The sequence below is a fragment of the Meriones unguiculatus genome, chromosome 10, assembly GCF_030254825.1.
Source record: "Meriones unguiculatus strain TT.TT164.6M chromosome 10, Bangor_MerUng_6.1, whole genome shotgun sequence".
Classification (NCBI taxonomy): Eukaryota; Metazoa; Chordata; class Mammalia; order Rodentia; family Muridae; genus Meriones; species Meriones unguiculatus.
This window is the reverse complement of record NC_083358.1, coordinates 42,272,893-42,300,774: the sequence shown is the minus strand read 5'-3', so window position 1 is coordinate 42,300,774 and position 27,882 is coordinate 42,272,893. Positions and strand designations below refer to the sequence as shown.

The 27,882-nt window shown below is 42.6% G+C and overlaps 2 protein-coding genes across 6 annotated transcripts in view; one reads left to right on the top strand and one right to left on the bottom strand.

Moving 5' to 3' along the window:
• Positions 1-48: 48 nt before the first annotated feature.
• Orc6 (origin recognition complex subunit 6) lies at positions 49-7,402 on the top strand. 3 transcript variants are annotated; one of them, XR_009594619.1, is made up of 8 exons: positions 49-294; positions 1,609-1,738; positions 2,951-3,114; positions 3,466-3,555; positions 5,273-5,385; positions 6,049-6,117; positions 6,562-6,646; positions 6,926-7,050. XR_009594619.1 is itself a non-coding variant. In XM_021644689.2 (7 exons), exons 1-7 carry the CDS (start codon positions 230-232, stop codon positions 7,048-7,050), a joined length of 756 nt encoding a protein of 251 aa, XP_021500364.1. In that variant the 5' UTR covers positions 49-229; the 3' UTR covers positions 7,051-7,402. The 3 variants fall into 3 exon arrangements, 2 of the variants coding, with proteins under 2 accessions (XP_021500364.1, XP_060248289.1); XM_021644689.2 differs by lacking the exon at positions 6,562-6,646 and having other exon boundaries at positions 6,926-7,402; XM_060392306.1 differs by lacking the exons at positions 1,609-1,738; positions 6,562-6,646 and having other exon boundaries at positions 6,926-7,402.
• Positions 7,403-13,410: 6,008 nt separating this feature from the next.
• The window catches only part of Mylk3 (myosin light chain kinase 3), a 57,365-nt gene continuing 42,893 nt past the window's right edge, over positions 13,411-27,882 (bottom strand). For 2 of the 3 annotated variants that reach the window (XM_060392302.1, XM_021644695.2), the window contains exons 10-13: positions 24,978-25,106; positions 20,404-20,556; positions 18,916-19,048; positions 13,411-15,100 (exon numbers count right to left, since the gene is read on the bottom strand). In XM_060392302.1, coding sequence (XP_060248285.1) covers positions 15,041-15,100; positions 18,916-19,048; positions 20,404-20,556; positions 24,978-25,106 — 475 coding nt within the window. In that variant the 3' untranslated portion in view covers positions 13,411-15,040. The remainder of the gene's footprint in view (positions 15,101-18,915; positions 19,049-20,403; positions 20,557-24,977; positions 25,107-27,882) is intronic. The other variant, XM_060392301.1, reaches the window with a different exon arrangement.

Here is a 27,882-nt window from a genome sequence, read left to right as displayed (position 1 = left end):
GCCCTAGTTAGGAGGGTCCGCGGCAGAGGAAGGCAGAGATAGCGCTCTGTGTCCCCTCACTTCGCCTTGGCCAGCGCACCCTCGTGTGCACATGCGCAGAAGGGAGACCAGGATTGGTTTGTGGGACGGTCGGAACTTCTTGTCGCAACCAATCTGGACGCGCCAGGGGTGGGTCTTAGCCGTCTGACAGTCTGCGCGCGCACTTTTTCGGCGCGCGTTTCTTCCTGCTATGGAGTCGGAGCTGGTTCGGCGCTTAGCCCCTCGCCTCGGCCTTGCCGAGCCGAGTGTACTGCGGTGAGTGTGGCCGTGCGTGCCGGGAGCCTCCCCGGACTGGGGGCCCTGGGTTCTCCCAAGGCAACGCTGGAGGCACTGCGGTGCGAGAATGGCCGCACGCTGGTGTGGGCGAGACTCTGGCCCTACAGCAAGAAAAAATTCAGGCTCTTGTCTTGTGGAAGGTGATTTGAGAGGGCGTTTGTAGTCGTCCTTGGAGCCGTCTGGCTCTGTGCGATATACTATGGTCGGGAAGGTCAGAAAGAGCCTCTGGTCATTACTCTGAATCTGTTTACAGGGATGAGCCAGACACGTAGGGCCGACCCTGCGGAAATCACTGTAAATGACGAGAACATCAGGGTGGAATGACGAGTAGGGTGTAAGAGATCAAAGTCCCCAGCGGCTTTGGGGCTGATTTGGTAGATGGTGCCACGCATGGGAAAATGTGACAGGAGTGGCCCAGATGGCATCAGTTTTCAGAAGCCCTTGAGATTGGGAGGATCTGTATGATCTGTCGTAGGAAGTAAAAACTAGCGGAGGGGCTGGAGAGATGGCTCAGCGGTTAAGAGCACTGGCTGTTCTTCCAGAGGAGCTGAGTTCAGTTCCCAGCAATCACATAGTGGCTTTCAACCATCTGTAATAGAATCTTATTCCCTCTTCTGCTGTGCATGAAAACAGTGTCCATCTACATAAAATAAGTGGTTTAAAAACAAAAAACTATTGCGGAAATAAAGCTCCAGCAGGCAAGCGTATAGAGCAGAACCAGTCCATGAATGTCAGCATCCAGTCAGGTAAGGGAAGGGAAAGAAGGGAGAACTAGATAGATTTGAAGAAAGGATTCCGTTGTCATGAAAACAGCAGTTCCTAAAATGTGGTCCTGAATTAGTGGCAGCAACAGTGTCATCAAAATAGAAAAAAAATCGTAGGCTTCATTCTAGGGCTACTGACAAGAAACGGCATGGAACCCAGAACTGTTGTCACAAGTGGCCAAAACTGAGAACTGCACATTTAAGGAAGAGAAAGAGGATTTTATTTCCTCTAACCTGCCTGCTTCCAACTCTTTATACTTGTTCAAATAATATTAGAAGAAAAAGGGTTGTTTGGGGGAGACTTGAATTTACTTTTCATGTAGAGCACTTGGACACAAGTGAGTCTGGGGTCTTTTTGGTCCTATCTAAAGAACTCCCGCTCTCCAAAGGATGTGCATTCTAGGCCCCAAATGAACCTGCACAATAATTATAGGCAGGGTACGAGTCCATCGTGCTCAAGTCAACCCTTGCCTAAGTGTAGGACAATGTTCTGGAAGCGTTTTAGTGAACATATTGCCTCTATGAGCAGGAAAGCAGAGGAGTACCTGCGGCTCTCGAAGGTGAAGTGTATCGGTCTGTCTGCACATAGCTCAGAAACCAGCAATGCTGTCATATGCCTGGACCTCGCAGCTTCCTGTATGAGGTGCCCCTTGGATAGAGTAAGTTGGTCCCGTAGTAAGACATTTGAATGATCTGTTGTAACACTGAAGCATCTTTGTTTCATTTTTATCTTTTTGTGGGTGGCTCCATTTCTATCCATGTTGCTGTAATAACTTACCCTGAAAATACACCTCACAGGAGAGGGTTTTTAAGCTTTCGGTTCAAGGGTACAGTATATCCTGGCACAGAAATCAAAGCAACTTAGGGAATCTACATGGCATCTATAGTCAGGAAGCAGAAATTAATGAATCTTTGTACTCAATTCACTTTCTCCTTTTTATCCATAGAGGATCCCATTGCAGGAAATGGCACCGCCCACAGTGGGCAAGTCTTCCCCCCTCAGTCTAATCGGCATAATCCCCGAGAGGCATGCCCAGAGGCTCTCCTTCTGGGTGGTTCTAAATCTCAAATTGACAGTTGAGATTAACTCTCACAATTGGACCAGACCCTTGTCAGAATTCTTAATGTTTTAAAATCTTAGAGTCAGAAAGAGTCACATGTTGAAACCAAATGTCAGTACTATTTAGTAGCTCTAAGAGCTGCCAGTTTCTTCATCCATAAAATGAGGATAAAAAATGTCTCACTGGATAATTATTATAACTAAAGACTATTTTTATGTAATATATCTAACACAGTACTGTGTCATAAAGGATGTGTTCATTAAAACTTCTGTTAACTTTCTGTTTCTGTCAAACCCATCCATCTCTTTTACCCTGACCTCAAGCTTTGATGTTCACTTAGTGACTTGTAGTTTTGTAAATTCAACACCCCTGAAATGCTTTTCTGCCAAGTTTTTGTTGTTGTTTTAATGTGACTCTGCTTTGTTTATATCTTTTATGAAGCTGTCCCTGACTTCTTCAACATAGAGTTGGTTCCCTACAAAGGTGGATTATCCTGTTCTTCCTCACCCTACTCCCAATCACTTATTTTTCCTAGTAGTTTGTTTTGGGCAGCTTAGGCAAGCTATATTGTTTAATCACTTTTAAATTATTTGTATACATGCATTATTGAGCCTTTCTATAGTATGAATTATTTGAAATAATCTGCTTGATGTGGGTGATGATTTTTAGGCTAAATAAATTAGTATCACAGGCTGGAGAGATGGCTCAACCATTAAAGACTCAAAACCAAAAACATAATTCATACCACTTAATAAATATTTAAGGCTAATAATATTGAATTTAAGATTTGTGTGTTTTTTTCTCTCAAAGGCTTATTTAATTAAGCTCTCTGGTTTGAACAAGAAGATGTATCAGAGCTGTCTTAAATCTTTTGAGTGCTTACTGGGATTAAACTCAAATATTGGAATAAGAGACCTAGCTGTACAGTTCAGCTGTACAGAAGCAGTGAACATGGCTGCAAAGATACTGCAAAGGTATGTATAATTTTTTAAAGATTTATTTACTTCATGTGTATAAGTGTTTACCTGCATGTATGTGTGTGCACCACATGTATACCTGTTGCCCTCAGGTGGGATGCTGGGAATCCAGGTGTACTGCAAAAGCAACAAGTACTCTTAACCACTGAACCATCTCTCTGGCTCCTAAATAAATATTAAAAACAAACAAACAAAAATTCTGAGTCAGTTGTTACAGTGCATCCAGGAAACAAATGCTGAACAACAATTCAAGTTGGAGTCCAAGTTTTGTTTTGTTTTCTAAATTGTTTCATTGCATTTTCAGTCCCTTGGAAATAATACTTCCTGACAAACATTGCTATCTCCTAGCTATGAGTCCAGTCTTCCTGAAGTGCAGCGAGCAGATCTTGACTTGTCTAGGCCACTCTTCACCACTGCTGCACTACTTTCAGCATGCAAGTAAGTGTTCTTGTGGAGTTTTATTGTGTCGTTTTGAGACAGAGTTTTGCTGTGTATTCTGTGATGGCCTGGAAGTCACCATGTATCCTAGGCATGCCTTCACCTCATGGCGATCCACCTGCCTCAGACTCCCACGTGCTAAGATTTCAAGTGTGTGTACCTCAACGCCCAGCTAGTCTTAAGTTTTCTTTTACCATTGGGAAATGTTGCCAGTATGTGAGCTTTTCATTCCCAAAGAATAGTTCTAATTTCACTGATTTCGGCTTAGCGAATTTTGTACTATAAACCTGTAACTCTATAGTTTGTGGCCTTATGATCAGATTCTTGGGTTAGCTGGTAATAAAGCTGCCAACTTAGAACTAGTGTTTCAAGAAGTTTACTTGCCAAGTGGCAACCGTGTATGTAAACAAGGTGTTCTCATTTCAGACCTGCTTTTTGTAAGTGTTAGAATCTATCAGGACAGTAGCCATTTTTTATTTTCTGGTCATATTATTTAAAAAGTACTGCCTACAACTGTTCATTTGAATACAAGACATTTCTGAAACAAATTCTTACATTTGAGTATCAAAATATTTACTTGTCGGCATACATGCTGAATTATCATGAAATAATAATTTTTTTATCTTTGAAGTTATTTCTCCTTTTGAGAAAACTGGCTGCAAAAAGATCGTGCAACAGTCTATTAAAAAGATTGTATTCTCACTGTCTAGTCATTAATTTTGATGACTTCGGATTTGTTAGCAACATAACTAGGACTGATTGTCATTCATGGGTAATATCAACAACTGTTTAAGAAGGGTATGTGGGGGCCGGAGTGATGGCTCAGAGTTAAGAACATTCACAGTTCTTCCAAAGGTCCTGCGTTCAATTCCCAGCAACCACATGGTGGCTCATAACCATCTATAGTAAGATCTGGTGTGCAGGCAGAATGTTGTATAAATAATAAATAAATCTTAAAAAAAAAAAAAGTATGTGGGTGTACAAGGAAAGAATATATTGATATTGAAAAAAATACTGAAAATAGTCAAACTCCGCTTTTGGAACTATGTTTAACTGAATATGAAATGGCTGATTGTCTCTGGTGTGTGTGCGTGTGTGTATGCGTGTGTATGCGACCTGCATATGTATCAGTTTATCACATATGTGCTGCCTGTGGAGGCCAAAAGAGGGAATTGGATCTCCTGGAACTGAAGTTACAAGTGGTTGTGAGCTACCATGTGGGTGTTGGAATTGAACCCAGGTCCTCTTAAAGAGTAGCAAGTGCTCTTACCCACTGAGCCATTTCTACATCCCAAGTTGTTTTATTTTTAATTGTTTGCTATAGGAGAATATGAGCAGGATTTGGGCTTTGTGAGTAGGGCAAAGAGAGATGAAATTTCTGTATGAATAGAAACATTCTCAAAGTGAGTTGACACAGGTGCTGTGAGTCCACTCTGCAAGTTGCTAACATCTGAGAGACACGAAGCTCTGCAATGGATATCTTTATTTGCCCCATTTACTGACTAACAAATGTGTTTTACCTCTAGTTTAATAAGAAACTAAGGAGCTTAAGAGCAAATTTACAAGCTTTTAGCTAATGACATTTGGAATAAAGGAAAATCTAGACAGCTAGAGAATCTTGGTAAAGTGTGGGCAAAGGGTAATAAGCTTGTAATCTGGTTTACTTGCCAAGAAAACTGGTGATACTGAAAAACAGATTTATGAAATTGTTTTTTAGAATTCTGAAGCTAAATGTGGATAAAACCAAAATGATAACTACATCCGGTGTGAAAAAAGCAATATTTGATCGGCTGTGTAAGCAGTTAGAAAAGATTGGGCAGCAGATTAACAGTGAGTATTCTATAGTTGAAAATGCTGCTTTATGAACACTTTAGTGAGAAAATTGACGTGTCTTGTCTGTTCCTCAAATAAAGTAATTTAGTACTTTTAAAAACTATGATTATACAAATCCATGCTTAGAAAGTAGCTTTGAGAAACATCAGGCTGGGTGGTGGTGGTGCACGCCTTTAATCCCAATGCTGGGGGGAGGTAAAGTCAGGCTGATGAAGCCAGCCTGGTCCACAGAGTGAGTTCCAGGATAGCCAGGGCTACACAGAGAAACCCTGTCTCAAAAAACGGAAGGAAGGAAGGAAGGAAGGAAGGAAGGAAGGAAGGAAGGAAGGAAGGAAGGAAGGAAGGAAGGAAAAGAAGCCAAAAGAAGCCAGCCTGGTCTCCAGAGTAGTTCCAGGACAGCCAGGACACTGAGAAACCCTGTATCAAAAGGAAGACACTCGTTTTAAATGCCAGCTTCTGTGTACATAAGCTAGGATGGAAGTGATTTCTAATGTCTAATAAGAGAAGCAGCCAGAAAAGAGAGGAGTAAAATTATCTGCCTTCATGTCTGTTGCTCCTCTGGGTACTGAATTTCTGTAATCCAGCTGAGGACCTAGATGAGCAAATAATGAAACTGAATAGAAGATTTAACCTTGAAACCACCTTTTCTTTTTCTGAAAGGAGACACTGCAGATTTAGCCAGTCCAGCACTGAAGAAAAAGAAGCTAGCTCCTGAACCACCAGCAAAAGGTAGGGTGTGCTAGCTGTCTCGGTGCTGAACGTGGTGCGGTGTGGTTTATGCAGTGAGCAGTCCCGTGGCAGTCCCAACAGGGTCACATGATGATAGCCAGGATGGGAGAAAGGTCTGACCACTAATTACTTGGTAAGACCTATTTTTCAAGTCAGGCATGGTTGTACACACCTGTAATTCCAGAATTTAAGCGGAGATTGACTCAAACGTTTCTGGAATTTGGTTCAGAGAACGCCACCCAGTAGTAGAGCAGCAAGTCCTAATAGACTGAACCTAAAAGGAGGCTAGAAAAGATCCAAGTGAGTCAGACTACTCATTTACTTGCATGTCTAATGTGAGGTCCCTGTTTGGGTAACCAGAAAAGTAACTTGTGATTGGTGTTTTTGGTTTTCCCCCCCTAAAACTATAAAAATTAAGTAATTAAGTTCTGGTTCCTTACACAGGAACTCCAGCTACAGAGATAATCTGATGCTAATGGCCTCCTATCTATTGCTCAACACCATGTACTAGCTGTGCGCTTTTGAAAAGGTGACACAATTTCTACACGCTTCAGTTTCCTGATCTTTAAAATGTGATACTTAGTGCCTATATCCTAATGTTGGCGATGGGATTACTTGGGTACAAACTCGTTTGACATCTTACAATGCTTAGAGTATAAGAAAAGGAAAAGTGAAAGTTGCCATGTTACATTTCACTTTAGGGTCTTATTTTCTTTTACCTTAATTAAAGTAGATACTTTTAAATTTTAACTTTTATGCCATTTTTAAACATAAGTTTGGAATTACATTTGCTAACTTTCTCTCACAGAAATAGAAGTAATAGAAACCCCTCAAAAGCCGCCGAAAGATGAAGATCTGACACAGGACTATGAAGAATGGAAAAGGAAGATTTTGGAAAATGCTACCAAAGCTCAAACGGCCACAGCAAAGTGATTCCCATTTCACTGCAGTCCTGTGCTTCTGTCGGGGAGATGCAGGGCCAGGAGGTCTTGTCTGAACTTGATTACCAGGTGTGCTGAGGACTGTCTCAGTATTGAAGATGCTAGAACTAGGGACTTCACATGGAAATTAGACAACCATAACACCTCTGTAGACTCGGGTCTGTCCTGTCCCTTTTAATTCTATTATGTTAGGCTTAAGGAACTCTCCTGACTTAACCCAGAATGCAAATTTCAAGTTGAAAGGCGTTTTAGACATTTTATTTGTTTTTGTGGGTTTTTATTTTATTTTACTAAATCATTGTTATACAGTCTAAGTTAATAAATGTTTATTTTTTTAATATTCATTTCTTTTTTATGTGTATGAATATTTTCCCTGCATGTGTTTGCTCACCACTTGTGCCTGGTGCCATTGGAGGCCAGAAGAGGATGCTGAATCCCCTAAGTCTAGAGTTACAGACAATGTGAGCTGCCATGTGGGTACTGGGACTTAGACCCACTAACCACTGAATCATCTCTTCAGCCCATTTTTTATGTGCATTTGAGTTGCAATTGTCAGCTTTGAGTAGTCGTTATTAGGCCAAAATCTGTATCTTCTCAAATGAAAAAAGGGGGGGGAGAAAGAAAAGAAAGAAAAAGTCCATGTTCCTGTGTACTGAGCCCTAATGCTCCCTAGAACACAGACTCTGTCAGAGTTCCTGGGTTTAAGACCCACTCTGCTTTGCCACTTGAACAAGTGTGATTGATGTTCATTTGCTCCAACTAGAAAGTGGGAATTAAAAGGCACTGCTTTAACTACAGATGGGGCTGTTACTAGAGCTGCCTTCAAAGCCCTGGGTTTGAATACCAGCACTCCATTAAACCACACAGAGTTCACCCCTTAATTCTAGCCCTTAGGAAGAGAAGGCTGAGGAATCAGAACTTCAAAGTCATCCTCAACTACATGAGTTTAAAGCCATCATGGGGTACATGAAAACCTGTCTCAACAAACAAATCTGTCCCACTGCTGCCTAGAATAGCTGGGAGAAGCATCAGACCTAATGAAAGTAGGTAGTACAATGTCTGCTGTGAATAAATACTAAGATACCGAGACTGGCATATGAATTACACATTAACACTGTGTTATAAAACAACGCACCGAAGTTTATTTCATTTATATGTGTGTGTGTGTGTACATATATAAATGTAACCTTGCTAAATCCTTTAACACTGTGGAGAAGGCTTTATAGATTTTTTCTTTTTATTGAAAAATCTTTTTGAATAATTTTTATATAATATATTCTGATCATAAGTTTCCCTTCCATCTCCAGATTTTCCCACCTTCCCAGCTTCACGCCTTTCTCTGTACAGAAAACAGACAACTAAAAAACAGAAAACATAAAAATGGCACATATATGTAAACAAAGCCCATAAAAACACAAAGTCAGAAACTCTAATATACAAACAAAATTTTAGTAAGATAAAAAATGACCAATATGAGGCAATATGAGGCAAAAATAAAGTATAAAAATAACATGGGAGTTCAATTGCTGGCCTACCTTTAGTTTATAAATCCAGTGAGACTCCATTGGAGAAAACTAATTTTCCTTGTGGTTGTCAAACTGAAAGATTTTTGGTTAGAGCTTACACTCACTGCCCCCTCAACACTGGAACCCCAACTGGCTTGGACCAGTGCAAGCCCTACACATGCTGCCATAGTTTCTGTGAGTTCGTATGTTTTGTCATCCATGTCTTATGCTTACAGTCTCTGCCTCCTTTTCCACATAGCTCCCTGAGCCCTAAGGGGAGGGCTTGGATGGAGACACCCCATATAGGACTATTTCAAGGCTTCTCACTCTCCACACACTGTCCGGTTAGTCTCTCTGTTTGTCTCCATCCACATTTGTTCCTCAAGAGGAAGCTATGGGGGTAGCAGAAAATCATTAGTCATTTTATTACTATGTATTTTTAGCAAAATAATAGTACTTGGTTTCCCCTGAGCCCATGGTCTATATGTTCTCAGATTCTGACACCTGGCAGTGTCAGGCATGGGTTCCATCTCATGGAGTGGGCCTTAAGTCCAATCAGATAGTGGTCGGTTATGCCTCAGCATTTATGCAATTCTTGCACCAGTATGTCATGGTCACCATTGTAGAACGAAGGGATCAGAGCTGGGTTGGTGTTTACCTTTCTCTTCTGGCACTATGCAGAGTGATTTCAATCTAAGAACACTACTGGTCAGTAGACGTGAAGACTAGTTAGGCACCAGCTTGACTTCTACATAATGAGATATGTAAGTGTTGTCTTCAGCAATAGGGCCTTACCATCAGTGTGTGGAGAGCAGCCGATAGCATTGGTAATAGCCCGATTTGTTTAGTGGTTCCATGGGGCCCCTTTGGCCAATAGCTTTATTAGGTGTAACTCATTCTTGGCACTAGAGGTTCCACTTGGTGGCAAAATGTCTGGTTGAGGCATTATTATCTTCCCCATTATTTGGTGACTTCATTTAGATTTGTTTTATATGTGCATACATTTTAAGAAGCTTCTATTGTAGTAGGTTTCCAGAAGTAGAAGGACCTTCCCCCAAAAGCCCTAGTGTTAATGGTCCCTCCCATGTTCCCTCCTGTCACTCTTTCCCCATTTAATCCTCTCATTCCAGTCTTCCCCATCTCTCCATAACTATATATTCTATTTCCCCTTCATTGGGAGAACCTCTCCTCCCTCCTAGTCCCTTACTCTATACCTAACATCTGCAGTTATATGGATTGTAGCATGTCTATGAATTTTAGCTTAAAGGCTAAAATCTCCATAAAAGAATACATGCTATATTTGTCTTTTTTTTAGTTTAGTTACTTCACTCCGGATGGTTTCTTTCCCTAGCTCCATTTATTTCTGAATCTCACAATTTTGCTTATTTTGTTTTAATAGCTGAATCATATTCCATTGAGCAAATGTATTACATTTTCATCATCTATTGATTACCATCAAGGCTGTTTCTAATTTCTGGCCATAATAAACAAAACAGCAATGAAAATGGATGAACAGATGTCTTGTAGCAGGGTGTAGAGTCCTTTGGGTATATGTTCCAGAGTGGAAGAGTGGTATAGCTGAATCTTGAGCTAAATCTATTCCAGCTTCCTGGGGTACTGCCGCACTGATTGCCACAGCAAGTGTACAAATTTCTCCTACCACCAGCAATGTGTAAGTGTCCCTTACGCCTTACTCCACATCCTCACAAGCATGAACTGTCTGTTGTTGTTGTTGTTTAATGATTTTAGCCATTCTGACTGGTATAAGGTGAGAGCTCAAGGCAGTTTTGATTTGCATTTCTCTATGACTAAGGATGTTGAACATTTCTTTCAATGTTTCTCAGCCATTTGTGTTTCATCTTTTGAGAAACTCTCTGTTAATATCCCTTTTTAAGTTGGGTTGTTTTCTTAAGGTCCAAGGATTTTTCTAGTTTTTTATATATTTTAGATATTAACTCTCTCTTAGATGTGTAATTGGTAAAGATCTTTTCCTGATCTGTAGCCTGCACCGTCCAAATGATGGTCCGTTGCTATACAGAAACTTTTCAGTTTCATGAGGTTGTGTTTATTAATTGTTGTTCTTAGTACCTGTGCCATATGTCCTGTTCAGAAAGTCTTTCTTGTTTCAATGAATTGTTTCAATGAATTCAGCTTCTAGAGATTTGAAGTATCAGGACTTATGTATCAGGTCATTAATTCATTTGGAGTTGAGTTTTGTACGTGGTGTTAAATACGAATCTATTTGCATTCTTCTACGTGTAGCCACCCAATTTGACTAGCACCGTTTGTTGAAGATGCTGTCTTTTTTCTAGCTTATATTTTTGCTTCTTTGTCAAAAACCAGGTGTGGACTTATGCCTGGAATTTTAATTCTATTCCATTGATCAGCATATCTGTTTTAATGCCAATACCAATCTTTTTTTATTACTAAATCTCTGTGGTACAACTTGAAATTTGGAATAGTGATACCTCTAGCAATTCTTTTATTATTCAGGATTGTTTTTGTTATCCTGGGTTTTTGATGAAGTATGCTGCCAGACTCATTGCCTATCAAGAATTGTGCCCAAGACATTCTAGCAGAACTGAGAAAATGTCTTCTCAACAACAACATTTTAAGATTCAACTCAAATTGTAGTCTGTGGTAGAGCACTGTCTTTGTCAGGGTTACTCTTGCTGCAATGAAACACCATGACTAAAAGCAAGTTGGAGAGAAAAGGGTTTATTTGGCGTACCCTTCCATATGACAATTCATCATGGAAGGCAACCGGAGCAGGGACTCAAAAAGCCTAGGATCCTGGAGACATGAGCTGATGCAGAGGCCATGGAAGAGTGCTGCTAACTGTCTTGCTACCCATGGCTTGCTCTATTTTGTAGAACTGTGGTCCTCAATTCACCATCTCTTTATTAATTTTTGCTAATATTTTTTTTCTTACATTGTCAACAAGTTTGGTATAATCACTAGCAGCGCCCTGATAGTCGCAGGTAAAAGAAAGGGACTTGTACAATTAGAAAACATTGCAAATTCCACCCAAATTTCAAGTTTAACTAAACATTAGAAATGCCAGTTCAGCTCCACCTTGATTTCTCCATATCCTGTAACAAAAGCACATGGGTTCTCCAGTAATAAAATCGTTTCTCTAGGCAAAGACTGAGAACACAGGGAAGGAGTGGCACAAATAAATACAAACACAGTTCACTCTAGACCCGCCCAGGACAACACAAAAGCTTATGAAATATTTAAAATACAGCTAATCCAGAGATAAAGCTAGTTTTCTAATTTTAACACGTGTAAAAAATGGATACCTCATTTGATTACTAGGAACAGTTCAAAGTATGTTCCAAAGTACTTGACTGTGTGAATACATTTTCTATAGTATATTTTATGAACTTTAAGTGCAGATTCTATTGAGCAAAAGCATACCATCTGAATTGGCATGTGTTGTAAGTATAAATTACATGTCTTATTTGGGTGACTTAATGTAAACAGAAACAATAAAAATATTTGCCACATGGGGTTAAATTATTGACGATAATTAAATGGATGTTTTAGAGGAACGATTAGAAAATTCAAACTGTGCGTGACTTGTTTTGCAAGCTCCTCTAGATCAGCCTTGAAACTGTGTGTGTTTCCAAGAGCATCCACCAAGAGTCCTAAGTGCCAGGCAGGTGAGGACTGCTTACCTAAACAGAACTCAAAATATCCTTTCTCATCCCCTCTAGAGACTGCCCTTAAACTCTTTCCCAGAAAGATAACTAGAACTTTGCCAGATCACTGACATGCAGTCATCTGACTTGTACTGACATGTAGGCACCCTGAGATGGTACCCACAGCCCTCCTTCAGCTCTTCATTCATTTGGAGCAGGCCTTTCCATGGCGGTTCTGAAACTCTCAGCATCCTGACAAAGGCTGGCATTGCTGAGGAATGTTGCATTTTGAGAACTACAGCAGCAGAATAGGCTCCTTGTCGGCACCCAGGCTCTCTGCCAGAAAGTCTTGGGGCGGGGGGGAGAGGAAAGGTAAGAAAGTGTGAAACTGATGCATGTCAACCTAAAGCTACAATTACTCAAGTGACAGAAAGCGCTGGATGGAAAGGGATCTGGGGGCTGGAGAGATGGCTCAGTGGGCACACTGCTTCCCATACAAGCATGAGGACCTGAGCTCAGTCCCCAGCACCACATTAAAGCCTGGAATCAGGTGCTGAGCAGCAGAGACAGGAGCATCCCCTGGTGGGGGGGCTTGCTGGCTAGCCAATCTAGCCAAAGCAGGAACAAGTGAGGAGGGCACTCAGCACTGATCTCTGACCCCTATGGGAACACACACACGCGCATGTAAATGCAAACGCATACACACACACTCACAGAACTAGGAATACTACACACAAGTAAAGAAATAAGGGAACTAGAATGGTTTAGCTTTGAATAACATCCTTTTAAATCACTTCGCAAGTTGGCAAAATATTTAAACGCACATGGGAAGTTTTCGCTGTATAGCTGCTCAGCAGATTGAGAACTGCCATCTCTGCGGACCGGTGGCAATGCACACCACAGTGGTAACATATCTAGAAATGCCTTAACTATGCACAGGCTGTAGGAGAGCAGGTTTTCTACACTGCTCTGTGGTGGGTGATTTCTGCGTTACCATCAGAAAGCTGGACATTACAGTTGCCTTTTTCTTCTGTATGATATGTGTCAGTGTCCAGGCTTATGAGCCTAGAAATTCATAATCAAGGAAGGGGGTGTCAGAACGGCTAAGTATTAGAAGAGAAGCTGGGGATGCAGTACATTCAAAACAACCAAATCAATCATGAAGGTTGATAGGCTCTCAATTTTCAAATAATACTAAAGATGTTTTTCTTTTTCCTTTTTTTTTTTTCTGGCCTCAAAGTTGTAATCCTTCTGCTTCAGAATTTTGAGTGCTTAGGATTGTAGATGTAGCCACTATACCTGAATGATTTTTTTAATTGTTCTTTGTTTGTTTGTTTGTTTTTGTTTTTTTTTTCCAAGTAAAAGTTTCTCTGTGTAGCCTTGGCTTTCCTGGAACTCACTCTTTAGACCAGTCTGGCCTCGAACTCACGGAAAGCCACCTGCCTCTGCCTGGGATGAAAGGTGTGCACCACTGCTGCCTGGCCAAAGTTGATTCTTAAAAGAGAAGTTAAGACATAATTGAGGGTTGGTCTGCTCACATATTCTGAGAGCAGAGCCCCTAAGTCAGTCATAATCTAGGAATTCTTGACACTGGAGGTCTTTGCACTGGAAGAAACAATGCTGCAAGGAACCATGCCTTTCCTTGAAAAATAATCTACTGAGCTCTTTTTAAATGATATTTTTTATTCTCTGGACACTCCATGTATGAGTATAAAGCATATCGATCATACCTGTCTACCTGCTTCCAACTGTCCCTAACGCCCATCCCATCTCCCTCCTGACTCCTGTCCTCTTTTTATTTATTTTCTGCTCTTATTAACTCCCAAGTCTAATCAGTGCTGCCCACACGCACATGGGTACGGAGCATCCACTGAGCACAAAGGACTGCTCCCACAGGCTGAAGGAGAGCTCTCCCAGCCTCATTAGCCATCAGCTCCCAGGACCTCCACCACCAGGGGTGGCCTCAGGAGCTGCCTCCCAGCCATGCTGCAGTTCGACAGACTTGCTCCTGTATGGGTTCTCTGAGTTGGATGCCTGCAAAGGTCGTGTCAGGTCTAGAAGACAGTATTTCACGGCAGCCATCCTCATCTACCAACTCTGACGTTCTTTCGGCCTCCTCTCCTGTGAGGCTCCCTGAGCCTTGGATGGTGGGGGTTGATACGGTGACTCGTCCACAGCCAAGGGCTCACGGTTACACTCTGTGCTTTGACCCATTCTGAGTCCTTGATCTAACTACCCACTGCAAAAAGAAGCTTCTCTGACCACAGTTGCAAGCAGCCCAGATCTACTGACTCCTTTTCGAAAATATATTTTATTAATTCTTTAAGGATTTTATACAATATGATTTGATCATATTCATTCTCCACTCCTGCAACTAACTGCCCCAAGGTCCACACCTCTCTCCCTGAGGAGTTTTTTAAATCATGACAAGTTTAGAATTCATATTTGACCAAAAGCCAAGGCGGATTTTCCTGTCTGTTTTGAGCATGCTTACTGTTATTACCAGAAGTAAGGGTACTGGGGAGGAAGCAGCATTTCAGGCCTGGTAATATTACAGCAAAACATTCTTAGGGCTTAAGAAAACAAAAACCACTTTTAATTTACAAGGAAAAAAAACAACAAACTTTTTTCTTTCCTTGCTTTCTTCCTTTTCCTTTTCTTCTCTTTTTTTCTTCTTTTCTTTCTCTTTCTTCTTTCCATCATTCTTTGCAAAATAAGAAGAATCAATAATAGCAAAGTGCCAGACTATGAAAAATCTCAAATATTCTCTTCATAGTACCACTTCATGTTGCCTCTAGAATTCCTGGGCCCAGGGGAGCAGCAGAGCCAAAGATTAGGGACAGGTTGGAAATTTCTTTAACCTGTTGACTGCAGTCACCACGTGGAAATGTTTCTTGAAGTAAAGAGGTAGGGGAATAAAAGAAAAGAAAAAAGCGCATCTTAGATCCAGTACTTAAGAAGAAATGATAAAAAGACAAGTCTAGGCACTTGGGCTTCTTCAAAACTGGTACTCTGGGAGCTAGAGAGATGGCTTAGCAGTTGTGAGCACTGGCTGCTTTTCCAGAGGTCCTGAGTTCAAGTCCCAGCAGCCACATGATGACTCACAACCATCTGTAAATGGAATCTGATTCCCTCTTCTGGTATGTATAAAAATAGAGCATTTGTATACATAAAATAAATAAATAAATAATTTTTAAAACAAACAAACCTGGTACTCTGCATGCAATGAGAGGCTCTTATTTCTGTTTGTTTTGTCCAATTTAAATGCATTAGTTTTTGTTTTGTCTTATTATATTTTATGATTATGCCTCTTTTTTGTTTGTTTGGTTTGGCTTTTCTGTGTAGCCCTGGCTCTTGTAACTTTCTCTGTAGACCAATCTGGCCTTAAGATCTACCTGCTCTGCCTCCCTAGTGCTGGGGTTAAACGCTTGTGCCACCAGTGCCTGGCACCTGTCTTAAACACAAGGAAATCATGAAATTTGCAGGCAAATGGTGGGACCTAGAAAAGGTCATCCTGAGTGAGGTATCCCAGGAACAGAGAGACACACATGGTATATACTCACTTATACAGACCTATAAGATAGGATAAACATACTAAAATCTGTACACTTAAGGAAGCTAAACAAGAAGGAGGACCCAGGGTAAGATGAGCAGTCCTCACTTAGAAAGACAAATGAGATGGACATTGGAAGTAGGAGAAAACAGGAAACAGGACAGGAGCCTGCCACAGAGGGCCTCTGAAAGACTCTACCTGGTAGTGTATCAAAGCAGATGTTGAGACTCATAACCAAACTTCGGGCAGAGTGCAGGGAACCATATGAAAGAAGGGGGAGTTAGTAAGACCTGGAGAGGACAGGAGCTCCACAAGGACCATATATATCTGGGCACAGGGGTCTTGTCTGAAACTGATTCTCCAACCAAGGACCATGCATGGATGTAACCTAGAACCCCTGTTCGGACATAGCCCATGGCAGCTCAGTCTCCAAGTGAGTTTCCCTAGTAAGGGGAACAGGGACTGTCTCTGACAGGAACTCAGTGGCTAGCTCTTTGACCTCCCCACCCCCCATGGGAGGAGCAACCTAGCTAGGCCACAGGAGGACACTGCAGCCAGTCCTGGTGAGACCTGATAAGCTAGAGTCAGATGGAAGGGGAGGAGGACCTCCCCTATCAGTGGACTTAGGGAAGGGCATGGAGGAGATGAGGGAGGGAGGGTGAGATTGAGAGGGAATGAGGAAGGGGGCTACAGCTGGGATTCAAAGTAAATAAACTATAATTAATATAAAAAATAAAAATAAATTAAAAAAGACAGAAAGGTAGAGGCTCCAAATGGGAGAGGAGATGAGGAGGAACCGGCAGTAATAGAGCGAGGGAAAACCATAATCACAATATATTATGTGATAGGAAAAAAAAGTCTATTTTCAATAAAAAGGAAAAAAAAACAAACCTGGTACTCTAAGCACAGACCAGATTTCCAGAAAAATTGAAAGTCACATTCGGGGGCACATTTGAGAAGAAAAGGTATTCTGCTTTTAAAGAGGAAAATAGAGTTCTCTAGAACACATTTTCAAATTGTGCCTCATAAATCATCATCAGATCATCAAATTGAGCCTGTGAACTAGAAACAGCTAAAAAAAAAAAAAAGAAAGAGAGAGAGAAAGAAAGAGAAAGAAAGAAAGAAAGAAAGAAAGAAAGAAAGAAAGAAAGAAAAGAAAAGAACAGATGGCAAGCAAGGCATGGTGTCCCACACCTGTGATCCCAGCACTCAGGGAGGCAGAGGCAGGTGGATCTCTCCAAGTTTAAGACCAGCCTGGTCTACAAAATGAGTCCAGGACAGCCTAGGCTACACAGAGAAATCCTTTCTCAAAAACAAACAAAAACAGATGGCATAGAAAAGAAAAAAGGCTGTCCTACACCACTGAAGTGGTGTGAAATGTCTGCCTCACATGGCTGTGTGTACATTTATGCTTAAGGACTGGCTCCCAAGAAAAGGGGTTTTGTTTACATTGCCTGTTTCTGAGTTGAGGAAGGGGTTATATGGGGACTTCTTATTGCTTATTTGTTTGTTTGTTGGATGTTGAGGGTTTTTTGTTTGTTTTGTTGTTGTTGTTTTGTTTTTTATGCTGAGGTTTGAACTAGGAGCCTCACAAACACTGAGTACATTCTGAGTCTGAAGAGTTTAAATTAGCCTAGGTATAACTCCAGTTTGAAATAAGGAGCCATCTTGACTGGGAGCTGAATTCAAGTACGAGGAAATATCACAGAATGTACACTTGGCAGAAAACAAAGTTAACTCTTCTAGCAACAGCCTCCAGAAAATATTACAGAATAAATGCTTCATAGAAAATAAAGACAATCTCCCTGGCAATAATCAATGAGAATCAGTTGAGAATTGGGTGGAAAAATTCTCCCGAGTGTTTCAGATATAGTTTAGAAGAATGGCAATTGTGATTATGTGCCTCAGAGAAGGTCACCTCGCCCCTCTGACTTTTACTTAATCCTGTAACATCAAGACATGGGCCCCCTGCTTGCTGTCATAGAAATGTACCCCCCTGCTTGCTGCCATGTAAACCCCATACTCACAGACTTTCCCTTTAAAAAACCCTGCTCACTCAGAGCTCAGCTCCCACTTCTCTACTGCTGCATCAGTGAGATTTGGGTCCCAAGTTCGATTGTTCTCATAATAAAGCTCTCTTGCTATTGCAAGAGTCGTCTCCTGGTGGTCTCTGAGGGTCCCATGAACCTGACATTACAAGACTAGCAGAAAATCCTTTTGATTTTCCCCTATGGGGATCTAAGTCAACACCAAAATTTTGGAAAGCTAGTTTAAAAACAAAAACAAACAAACAAAAAAATTGCTGTTATGATAGGTTTTGTGATGCTGGATGTGGTGGTTCCTACCTTTAATCCCAGCACTTGGGAGGCAAAGGCAGGTGGATCTCTGTGAGGCCAGCATGGTCTACAAAACTAGTCCAGGCCAGCCAGGGCTCTGTTACACAGAGAAACCTTATTTGAAAAAAGCAAAAAGCAAAAAGCAAAGCAAAGCAAAGCAAAGCAAAGCAAAGCAAAGCAAAGCAAAGCAAAGAAAAGAAAAGAAAAGAAAAGAAAAGAAAAGAAAAGAAAAGAAAAGAAAAGAAAAGAGATAGGTTCTATGTTGGTGATACCAAAGAAATCCATGGTGAACATCTAAAAGCTTTGACGTTTAAATGGCTTTCCCATCTCAATTTCTAAACTATGATAGAATCACGCTCCAAGCTACGCACAGCTAAGCCAGGATCCTCCTTACTGTCAACACTGACAGTATATGCTCAGTTTCATCCCAGTACATCAAGAATTCAGATAACTACAGGCTGTATCACTTTAATGCCACTGATTTCTGTTCTGTGGCATTTTGTTAGTTTCTTGGAACCTAGTCTCATTATGTAGCTCTGGCTGTCCTGGAACTGGGTGTGTAGACTAGGCTAACCTTGAACTCATAACGATCTCTGCCTGTGCCTGCCCCTGCCCCTGTCCCTGCCTCTCAGAGTGCTGGAATTAAAGGCATGCACCATCATGCCCAGCCCCATGGCATCTTTTAATCAAGCTAGCAGCTATGACATGAGAGAGAAATCTTCCTTTTAAATAATCCTTATATTTAGAATCCATGTATGAGTAAAATATTGGCTGTAATTCTTTCAAAAGACAGCTTTTACTGTAGGAAAAACAAAATACCTTCCATTTGCTCTGGGCCATATATTTCTGCAGCAACAGTTGGGACCTGAGACGAATGCTGGAGCCTGAGGCTTTGGCAGGGAGGTGACTTAACCACTCGTGTTTCAGGCACTGTGTGGCACTCATCCTGCAGCTGTGGAGTCAAACAGCGGTAGAAATGTTGAGTGTGAGTTACGCTTGCCTTTGTGAGCTGTCTAAAAGCCTGTCCTGTTGGGTAGGAAGTCCAAGTTGATGGGAAAAAGTTCATTATTTAGGCATATTCATGCCACATTCCCCAGACTCCCCTCCTTACAAAAGCCAGTAAGCTGTCAGTTTCCTGACCTCCACAGAAGGTTGCCGGAGACTGACCACACCTCCCACGGAGGGATGAGACCTGAGGCTGAGGCAGAACCACGGAAGGCAAGCTGTGACTGGGATTGCTCTTAGGAAAAGACGATGCTTGAACAAAGCCTGGCAGAGTAAAGCATCCTCCGGCTCACCTAGTGTGGCTTCTCTCACTCAGAAAGTAAGAAACTCTGAAGATCAGAGGGCAGAGCTGTCCTAAAGCCTGAACTCTTGAGCCTTTCTCAAGAGTTTTGTTTTTCAAGACAGGGTTTCTCTGTGTAGCCCTGGCTGTCCTGGGCTCACTCTGTAAACCAGGCTGGCCTCGAACTTAGAGAGATCCACCTTCCTCTGCCTCCTGAGTGCTGGGATTACAGGCGTGTGTCACCACTGCCCCGCCCTGGGGTATCCTTTTGTTGTCACTGGTTATTTTCAACTCTTTTATGTCTGAGTATAAAAACAAAAAACAAAAAAACTCAACGGCTCAGTCCCTGACCTTGATAAAGCTGTTTGTGCCAGCTAGTTTTAAGTCAACTTAAACAAGCTAGGGTCACCTGAGAGGAGGGACCCTCGAATGAGAAACTGCAGACAAGCTGGAGGGCATTTTCTTGATTAGGGTGATGTGGGCGGGCCAGTCCTCTGTGGGTGGTGCCATGCCTGGGCTCTGTAAGAAAGCAGGCTGAGCAAACCAGGGAGCACCACGGCCTCTTCATCAGCCCCTGCCGCCAGGTTCCTGCCTCGCTTGAGTTCCTGCCCTCACTGCTTTACAATGAAGAACTGTGAATGAAATAAACCCTTTCTTCCCCAAGTTGCTTTTGGTCATGGTGATTTGTCACATTAACAGTCACCCTAAGACACTTTTGAAGGCTAAGAAGGCTTCAGTGACCAAGAAATGAAGCATTCCCTCAGACCTGTACTCCGGGGAGGCCACCTGCACACCTCAACCTCTTTCCAATGTTAGCTTACTATAAGTGATAACTTAGAAATAGGACGTGTTTGTAACATAACTCTAAGCCTGTCTAGCCTAGCTGTTTTTAAACTAATTTCCTTTGTCCTGCTGCCATTCCTTTTAATGTTCCAAACAACGGACTAAGAAATCCCACAGGACGAAAGGATTCCGCCAGAGCACAGATCAGGACCCATTCTAGTGACCGCAACTAAAAATACCTCTTCTCTTTGATGAGCAACCGGGAAACAAAGTCCTTGGCTTCCTCTGACAGCCCTTTGAAGGTATCGGCATCGAAATCCCAGCTGCAGTTCACAATAAAATTCATGGTCTCTGCATCTGTTTCTCCCAGAAATGGGGACAGACCGCTGAGCCTTTGGGGGAGAGAAAGGACGGTGAGCACAACACAAGCTCAGCGGTCACGCATTCACAAGCTCACGCGGTTCTCACGCGGGAGGGCCGGGGGAAAGGACGCTCTGAACACCTATCACTGCGACCCTTTCCTATTCCTACAGCGGAGGCTCTCAGCCTTCCTAACGTGACTCTTTAGTACAGCTTCTTGTGTCGGTGACCCCCAACCATGAATTTACTGCTGCTTCATAACCGTAATTTTGCTACTGTCATGAATAATAATGTAAACATCTGTGTTTTCTAATAGTCTTAGGTGACCTTTATGAAAGAGTTGGTCCATGCCCAAAGGGGTCGTGACCCACAGGTGGAGAACTGCTCTAGGGTATCTGTAAAGTGGAGTCTAACACAACGTGTCCAGTTATCAAGTGTACATTTGTTGTTGTTGTTTGTGGTTTCTGAGACAGGGTTTCTCTGTGTAGCCCTGGCTGTCCTGGTCTCCCTTTGTAGACCAGGCAGGCCTCGAACTCACAGAGATCCTCCTGCCTCTGCCTTCTGTGTGTCAGGATTAAAGGTGTGCCCCACTATGCCCAGTGTGTGTGTTTATTTAAAAACAGCTTTCTGTTTTTCTGAGACAGCCAGGCTCCAATAGATACTCCTGTCCTTCTAGCCAACAAAATATTAGCTTTATGAGGCTCAGGCTGAAGCATGGAGAAAAGATAACCTAACTCACTGACAAAGGCCTTATGCTTCCCCAGCCTGGTACAGCAGGCACGAAGCCTTTTATAGTCCCAGGCCATAAAAGAAAGCTAACTAAGCTTTTTTGGGTACATGCCTGAGCCAAAAGCATCATTCCTGTATGGTTCCTGATTCAAGTTCCTGCCTTGAGCTCCTGCCCTGACTTTCCTCAACGGCGGCAGTGATCTGAAACTCTTCCCATTCACGTTGGATCATAGCAACAAGAATGAAACTAGAATAGGCCTAAGGACATAGCTCAGGAAATCCAGTCAGAGAGGGAAAGGGGGCCACTTTGTCAGAAGTGACATAGTTACACAACACTGTAATGCATCCCTTCCCTGACTAGTACCCAGCACCTATATATTTTTTTTTCTTGATGTCTTTCCAACTGAAGCTTGTTTTTATCACCCAGAAATGTCAGGAAATTAATCCAGGCTCCACATTTAAGAAGAACCCACAAATAAGAACTGCTAAGAGTCATGGCTGTAAACACCCAGCTCTCTCACCCCTCTGATAAATCTCTCTGAGGGCTGTTTCACAATACAGCCATGTTTCCCAGCCTTGCGCAGGTATACCCCATGTCTGTGCTATAAATGCTTGGAGTTATCTTCAGTGGTTAATGTTAGGTCTCAAAGAAACCCTGAGACCTCACAGTCAGTGCCTGTGGCTCCTCCCACAGGCACTTGCCACAGCAGGTCAGCACTTCTCACCGCACCCCCACCCTAAACCTCTCTCTCCCAGGAGCTGGCCTTCCCTTCCCCCAGCTTCACTTCCCTGTACAGCTCAGCCATTTTGCCTACATGCTGTCTTGGGTCTCTTGGTTGCCATGCTTTTCTTGGTCTCTTGACTTGCTCTTGGCCTTTTGATCCATGACTCCTCCCTTGGTCCACTTGTCTTTACTATTCCTTTTTTGCTCCTCCCCAATCCTCCCACCCCTGTTCATGGTCCAGTTCAGTCTGGGCTCTTCAAGATAACTCTGCCTGTTCTCTCCCTCATATCTACAATAAAAATGTCTCCTCAACTATTCCCGGGAGCAGTTATGCCCTTATTTCCATTCATCTGGTACAGAAACCACAAGACTGGCATAAATGAGATCCATTCCAAGGGACTCAGCCTCTCCAAACCAAACCGCTGATTTGAGCCTCCTATGTACAGATCATTTGTTCCTATGACTCTGCCACCCTCCATATTTGCTTCCAAATTCTCAAATCCATCTCTTCAGCTGCTTCTTGCCTCCACCTGCTCTAACCATACCTGCCTCTTCTCACCTGCTCGGTAAGTGTCCTCTCTCTGGCTGTTGGAGCCTCCTACATCGTCTGGAGCATCCACCACATGGGCATCTCCTTACTAAGAAGCCTCTTACACCCCCGGGCCCACCAGGGAGCAACACTTCTGTGTCTCTCTCTCTATTGGAACCCTCCCTTTTCCCAAAAACCTCTCCCAGTCCACCTCTTCAGCAGTTTTCTCCTCTACCTGCTCTAACCACTCATTTCTCCACTCACAGTGGGTAAGTGCCATCCCAGAGCTGTCTGCTTTGTCCTTTCTACAGAAGCCACACTGGTGTACCAGGAAGCTCCTCTCCACTTCCTGGGCCCCTATCACACAGAAAGAGACTCCTCTCCTCTGTGATTTGGAATATATCTCCCTGACAAGTCTCTCAATCTACTTGGGGACACCCCAGATTGAAATTCCTGTCATGACACTCACTTCCTCTGTGCCCTTTATTCTCAGCTCCTTTCTGGGGCTTCCTTACCTCCCCCTGGGAGCTACAGCCTTGCCATCCCTGGGCTGGTGGTCCTGGGTTCTATAAGAATACAAGCTCTGCAAGCCATAGGAAGCAATCCAGTAATCAGCATCCATTCATGGCCTCTGTGTCAGCCCCCACCTGCAGGTTCCCGTCCTGACTTCCTTTGATGATGAACAGCAATATGGAAACGTAAACCAAATAAGCCCTTTCCTTTCCAACTTGCTTTTTGATCATGGTGTTTTGTCACAGCACTAGAAACCCTAACTAAGACAGCAAGTAACTAAAAATAAGTAAAGTTTGTTTAGATCAGTTATACTTAATAGATAATGGTCTTCAAACTCTTCAGAGATCTGCTGCATTTAAATTGTTTAATTAAAAAACAAACAAAAGAAGAACAACTTCTCATGATAGAAATGCCAGCTCCTACAAGTGGCTCTAAGGTCTCCAAAGAAGACAGTGGAGCATAGAAGACTCCACCTGGATTATGATAATACTGACCACTGCCCCATTCGTCACCACTGCCAGGGTCCTGCCCAAACAATGGACATTTTGGGTTGTCTGCCCACCTCTGCCTTGCCACAGCAGGTCAGTTTTCCCAGGTTCCTCTTCCCCAGGAAAATCTCTGAGACCTTCCAGGTCTGGCAGCTAAAGATGCAATGCTGTCCTGTGTGGCAGCCAAAGACCTATGACCACCGACCCTAACAAAGCTATCAAGACCAAGGAGCCTAACATAACCATCCAGGTTGTAGTAAGTCTTTACCATTTGAATTGCTACATAGGCCATGTGAATTATACTTCCTGTTATAAGTTACCCTCTCAGATCTCTAATGATATTGATGGCAAACTGTAGCTTTATGTTAACAGTATCAGGCACCAAGCATAAAGTCCTCCCCCCCCCCAAAAAAAAAAAGGCTGCAGCTGCCTGTTCGTTTCCATTCAAATGTAAAATCAAGCTACTAGGTCTCCAGCTGGAAGACTTCACTCTGAAAGAGAGAAACTCACAAACCAGATTTCAACATTTTTTTCTATTCTTTGCAATAAATGTTCTCAATCACCTGTGTTTCATGGTAAATGATTAGATGGAAAAAGAAAAGGTATAAATTTTATGTGTGTTGAAAGGCTCTAAGAAAATAAATGCAAGCTGTAAAAGTCTGTGGTATGTAAAAAGTGAAAGATGTTTCAGATTTCTTCCCTTTTCTGCACTGTTGATATACTAAGACTTCAAAAGTTCAGAGTTTTAGCAATCATGGGGTTCTGATATAGCCCTGGTAAAGCACTGACCGCTACTAGCATAGTCACAAGCTCAAAATTTTTAATTTCCTTTGTTGTCTTTCTAAATATGGACTTAACAGTGCTTCTTCTCATTGGGCTGAGACCATCTCTGTCCAATCTATATCCAGCCCTCTGAATAGAGGAAAGAGTATTAATGATTTTATCCCAGAGGCATTTCCTAGGTCTCTCGAGCTTTTACTATGAATCAAAGGCACACTACTACTTTATCTACAATGTGGATTTCAATACAGATTACAAACAGTGGTAATGCTAATATATCCAAAACTTTCAGCTCTCTTTGGTAAACGTAAAAAATTCATGTAAGCTTTAGGAAGTCGACTTGGTTCTACCTCTCACAGGTCAAAGGGACTTCAGATAAGTACTCCTGTCAATCAACAGCCTGTTCCCCACTTGTCTGTTCCTGAAGATGAACTCTTCTCTCTCTCTCTCTCTCTCCCTCCATTCCTTCCTCCCTCCCTCCCCACTTTCCCTCTCTCCCCTCCCACCCCATCCATCCTCATTTTCATTCAGTAACTAGAAGCCAGCTCCATCTGTAGCACAACCTCAGATGAGTGGCTTTCTTTTGTTCCTGACAACATTTCCCAAATTGTGCTTCTAAGAGTATCAATGTAGGATGGATAACCCAAGCCCCTCCCAGAACAAGTCTCCTCCCTCCCCCACAGTACTCACAGCATGTAGGTGATAACTCCCACACTCCACATGTCTGTTGGGAATGAGACAAATTCATAGTTAACAACTTCTGGGGCCAGGAACTCTGGAGTACCAAAGTTCACCTTTAGCTTCTCCCGAGGTTTGTATCTGAGAAAAACAGAGAGAGTTCAAAGCACCATGGGAGAAAATAAGTGGATGCAGATGTGGACCCTAGAAAGAAATTTCCCCGCTTGTCAGGTATGCTGCCTGAGCCCCATACTCACACTACACAAGCAGTTTCCCAGGGAAACACCACACTTAGACATGCCTTCCAGCCTTTCTACATTAGTGGTAGACCAGAAAGCCACAGTCCTTCTGGCTGTTTCCAGTCTGAAGATGAGAGGAGACCAATATATCTCACTTGGTGTACAACCACATGAATAAGTACAGATGGGGCCGATGCTTCCAGTGAGTGAGCGCACAGTGTGCTAGAGGGATCACAGTGAGAAAAGGGATGCTGGGAGAGGCAGCCCATAACTGTGATCCCAGCACCCGGGAAGGCAGAAGCAGTCTGATCTATGTAAGTTCCAAGGCCAGCCTGGTCTACAAAGTGAGTCAAGGCCAGCCAAAAAATTAAATAAATAAACTGTCTCAAAAAAAAGGGGGGGGGGGAGATGGTCATTTATCAACATTCATGCGGGAAATATAAATTAAAACTACGATGTGGTTCCCATATAAATGTCTACAGTACTAAAACACACATACACACTCCTGAAGGAGGGACTGAGGATATACAAGTGTCAACTAGAATGTAGAAATTCAGATCCTTTATGCAGTGTAAGTAAGGAATGGGAAATGGAGCAGACAGTGCTGAAAACAGACGTGGGCGGGCTGTGGTACCTTAAACTGTGACGCAGCAGGACAGAGATGAGTTTGAGACCAGGATAAGTTACGGTTAAGTTACACGATGAGTTAAAGCAAGCTTGAGTGACAGACTTTGTCTTAACAAAACAAAATGCAGAGATAAAAAATAAAATAAAAAATAGAGTTATGTGATCTAGCAGTTTTTGAGCATGTATTCAAAAGACTTAAAGTAGAGGTCTAGGAGCCAGTAGTGTGCTTCATTCTGTCTTGTTTTCACATGTTGTGTCCTGAAATATGACATCCCTCCACTACAAGTAGAGATACCTCGAAATCAGCTCCACTCCACTGATGCTGGGGCTGGCCATAGGAGTTGCTTTAGTCAATGGAAGGTGAGTAAAAAATTTCACTTGGCCAATACCAAGCTAGGCCATAACTGCTCCTAAGTATCTGCCACAAGAAAAGAATGGGAGACACAGTGCATGTCTGGCCTCCCTGAGGGGCTGGAGAGACAGCTCATTGGTTAAGACCCAGGTTCAATTGCCAGAGCCCATATGGTGGCTCACAACCATATGTAACTCCAGTTCCAGGGGATCCAATGCCTTCTTCTGGCCTCTGTGGGCACTGTGCCCATGTGCACAGACATACACAGAGGCAAAACACCCTCAAAAAATAATGAATAAATAGTAAAACTAAACTGAGTCGGCTCAATGATCTCAAATAATGGTTTTGGGTAAACATTTCAAATTAGCTGTCCAATTTTTGTTGTTGTTGTTTTTAAAGACTTGATCTTTAGTAATAGCCAAGTTGGGTGACATAGATACTGATTTTTCCAGGCTAGTGTCAAGGGACCTTCATGAAGTTACTGAGTAGTAAGATTCAGTGGCCTGTCAGATAACATTCAAACTTCTGGGCCTAACATTCAGGATTCCTCTTTAATGTTCTCCTATACTGTGTTCTTCTCAGACTGGCTTGCTCATACTCTCACATCTGTTCTCAGGGGACAACTAATGCCATCTGCCCTGATTCCCCTCTACAGCTCCTGTTCACACTGGTTCTGACCCTCAGAAGATCACGAAAGCTGATTGTGTTCATCAGTTTGCAAAAACCAAAAAAATATTAAGACTCAACCCTGTCTCTCCACTTCCCTCCTCCTCTGAGCTGATAGCTAAACATTCGTCAGTATCGTCGCTGCCTACACATACAAACCCTGTCCATGAGAAGCCTTCCCTCCCACCATGAGCTTCTAGTGGTTGCTTCTTGCTCTGAATTCAGTGTGTCACTGTAAATGGTCATGTGACAGGTGGTCCTCTGGCATTCAAGAGTATCCTGCAAAGTTTGTGTGTACATTCCAATACGTGCAATATTATACCACAAGGATCCAAAAGGGGAGCCTTGGGAGATAAAGCTTATTTAGCTATTATGGCTTTGCAGAGGGCCAGAGGACAAACTCAGATACACTGTGCTTCTATGGCCCTGTACTCCATGGAGCAGGGGACAAAGTGAGTACGGAAAAAAGTCTAGAAAGGTCTGCTGGGGGCAAATGGTAAAAATGAGAAATGGGCTGAAAAGCACCACTCTCTTGTAAAAGACACACATATGTGCAAAATAATCCCTATTTTAGAAGACTTCATTTAGGAAACAGTGAAGCAAGTTTTCTACACTGTAGACTGAATGTGATTTTCAAGTGTGTAGTGGGGATTAAACTGTTCACTGAAGGTGGTGGGGTGACAAATTTCTGTTACAGCAACAGCATGGGGGGCAATAAAATTCACTCCTGCAAACAGGTAACACACTTCAGCCAGGGATGGAGTGACCCCAAAAGCCTCCCAGTGTAGCTCAGGCTGTGCCTGGAAGGGAGGGGATGGGGGCAGAAGCCAAAGGCTAACCTAGCTCTGCTTCTGTGTGGGTGATGGGGGAAGGGGAGGATACTAGCAGCTCTGAGAGCAACAAAGACAGCTCCTTGTGGGAAACAAGATGACAGAGAAATCTTTCCACAGAGCCGCACGCACATAATCCTAGCACCCAGGCGACTGAAGAAGGAAGATCACAAGTTTGAGGCCAGCCAAGGGTTACATAATAA

Bases quoted from the DNA above. Each gene is read 5' to 3' on its own strand.
- Orc6 (XM_021644689.2), top strand. From the start codon at position 230: ATGGAGTCGGAGCTGGTTCGGCGCTTAGCCCCTCGCCTCGGCCTTGCC. The intron at 3,556-5,272 runs GTAAGTGTTCTT...ATTGTTTTTTAG, and splicing joins GCACTACTTTCAGCATGCAA to AATTCTGAAGCTAAATGTGG. The intron at 5,386-6,048 runs GTGAGTATTCTA...TTTTTCTGAAAG, and splicing joins GATTGGGCAGCAGATTAACA to GAGACACTGCAGATTTAGCC.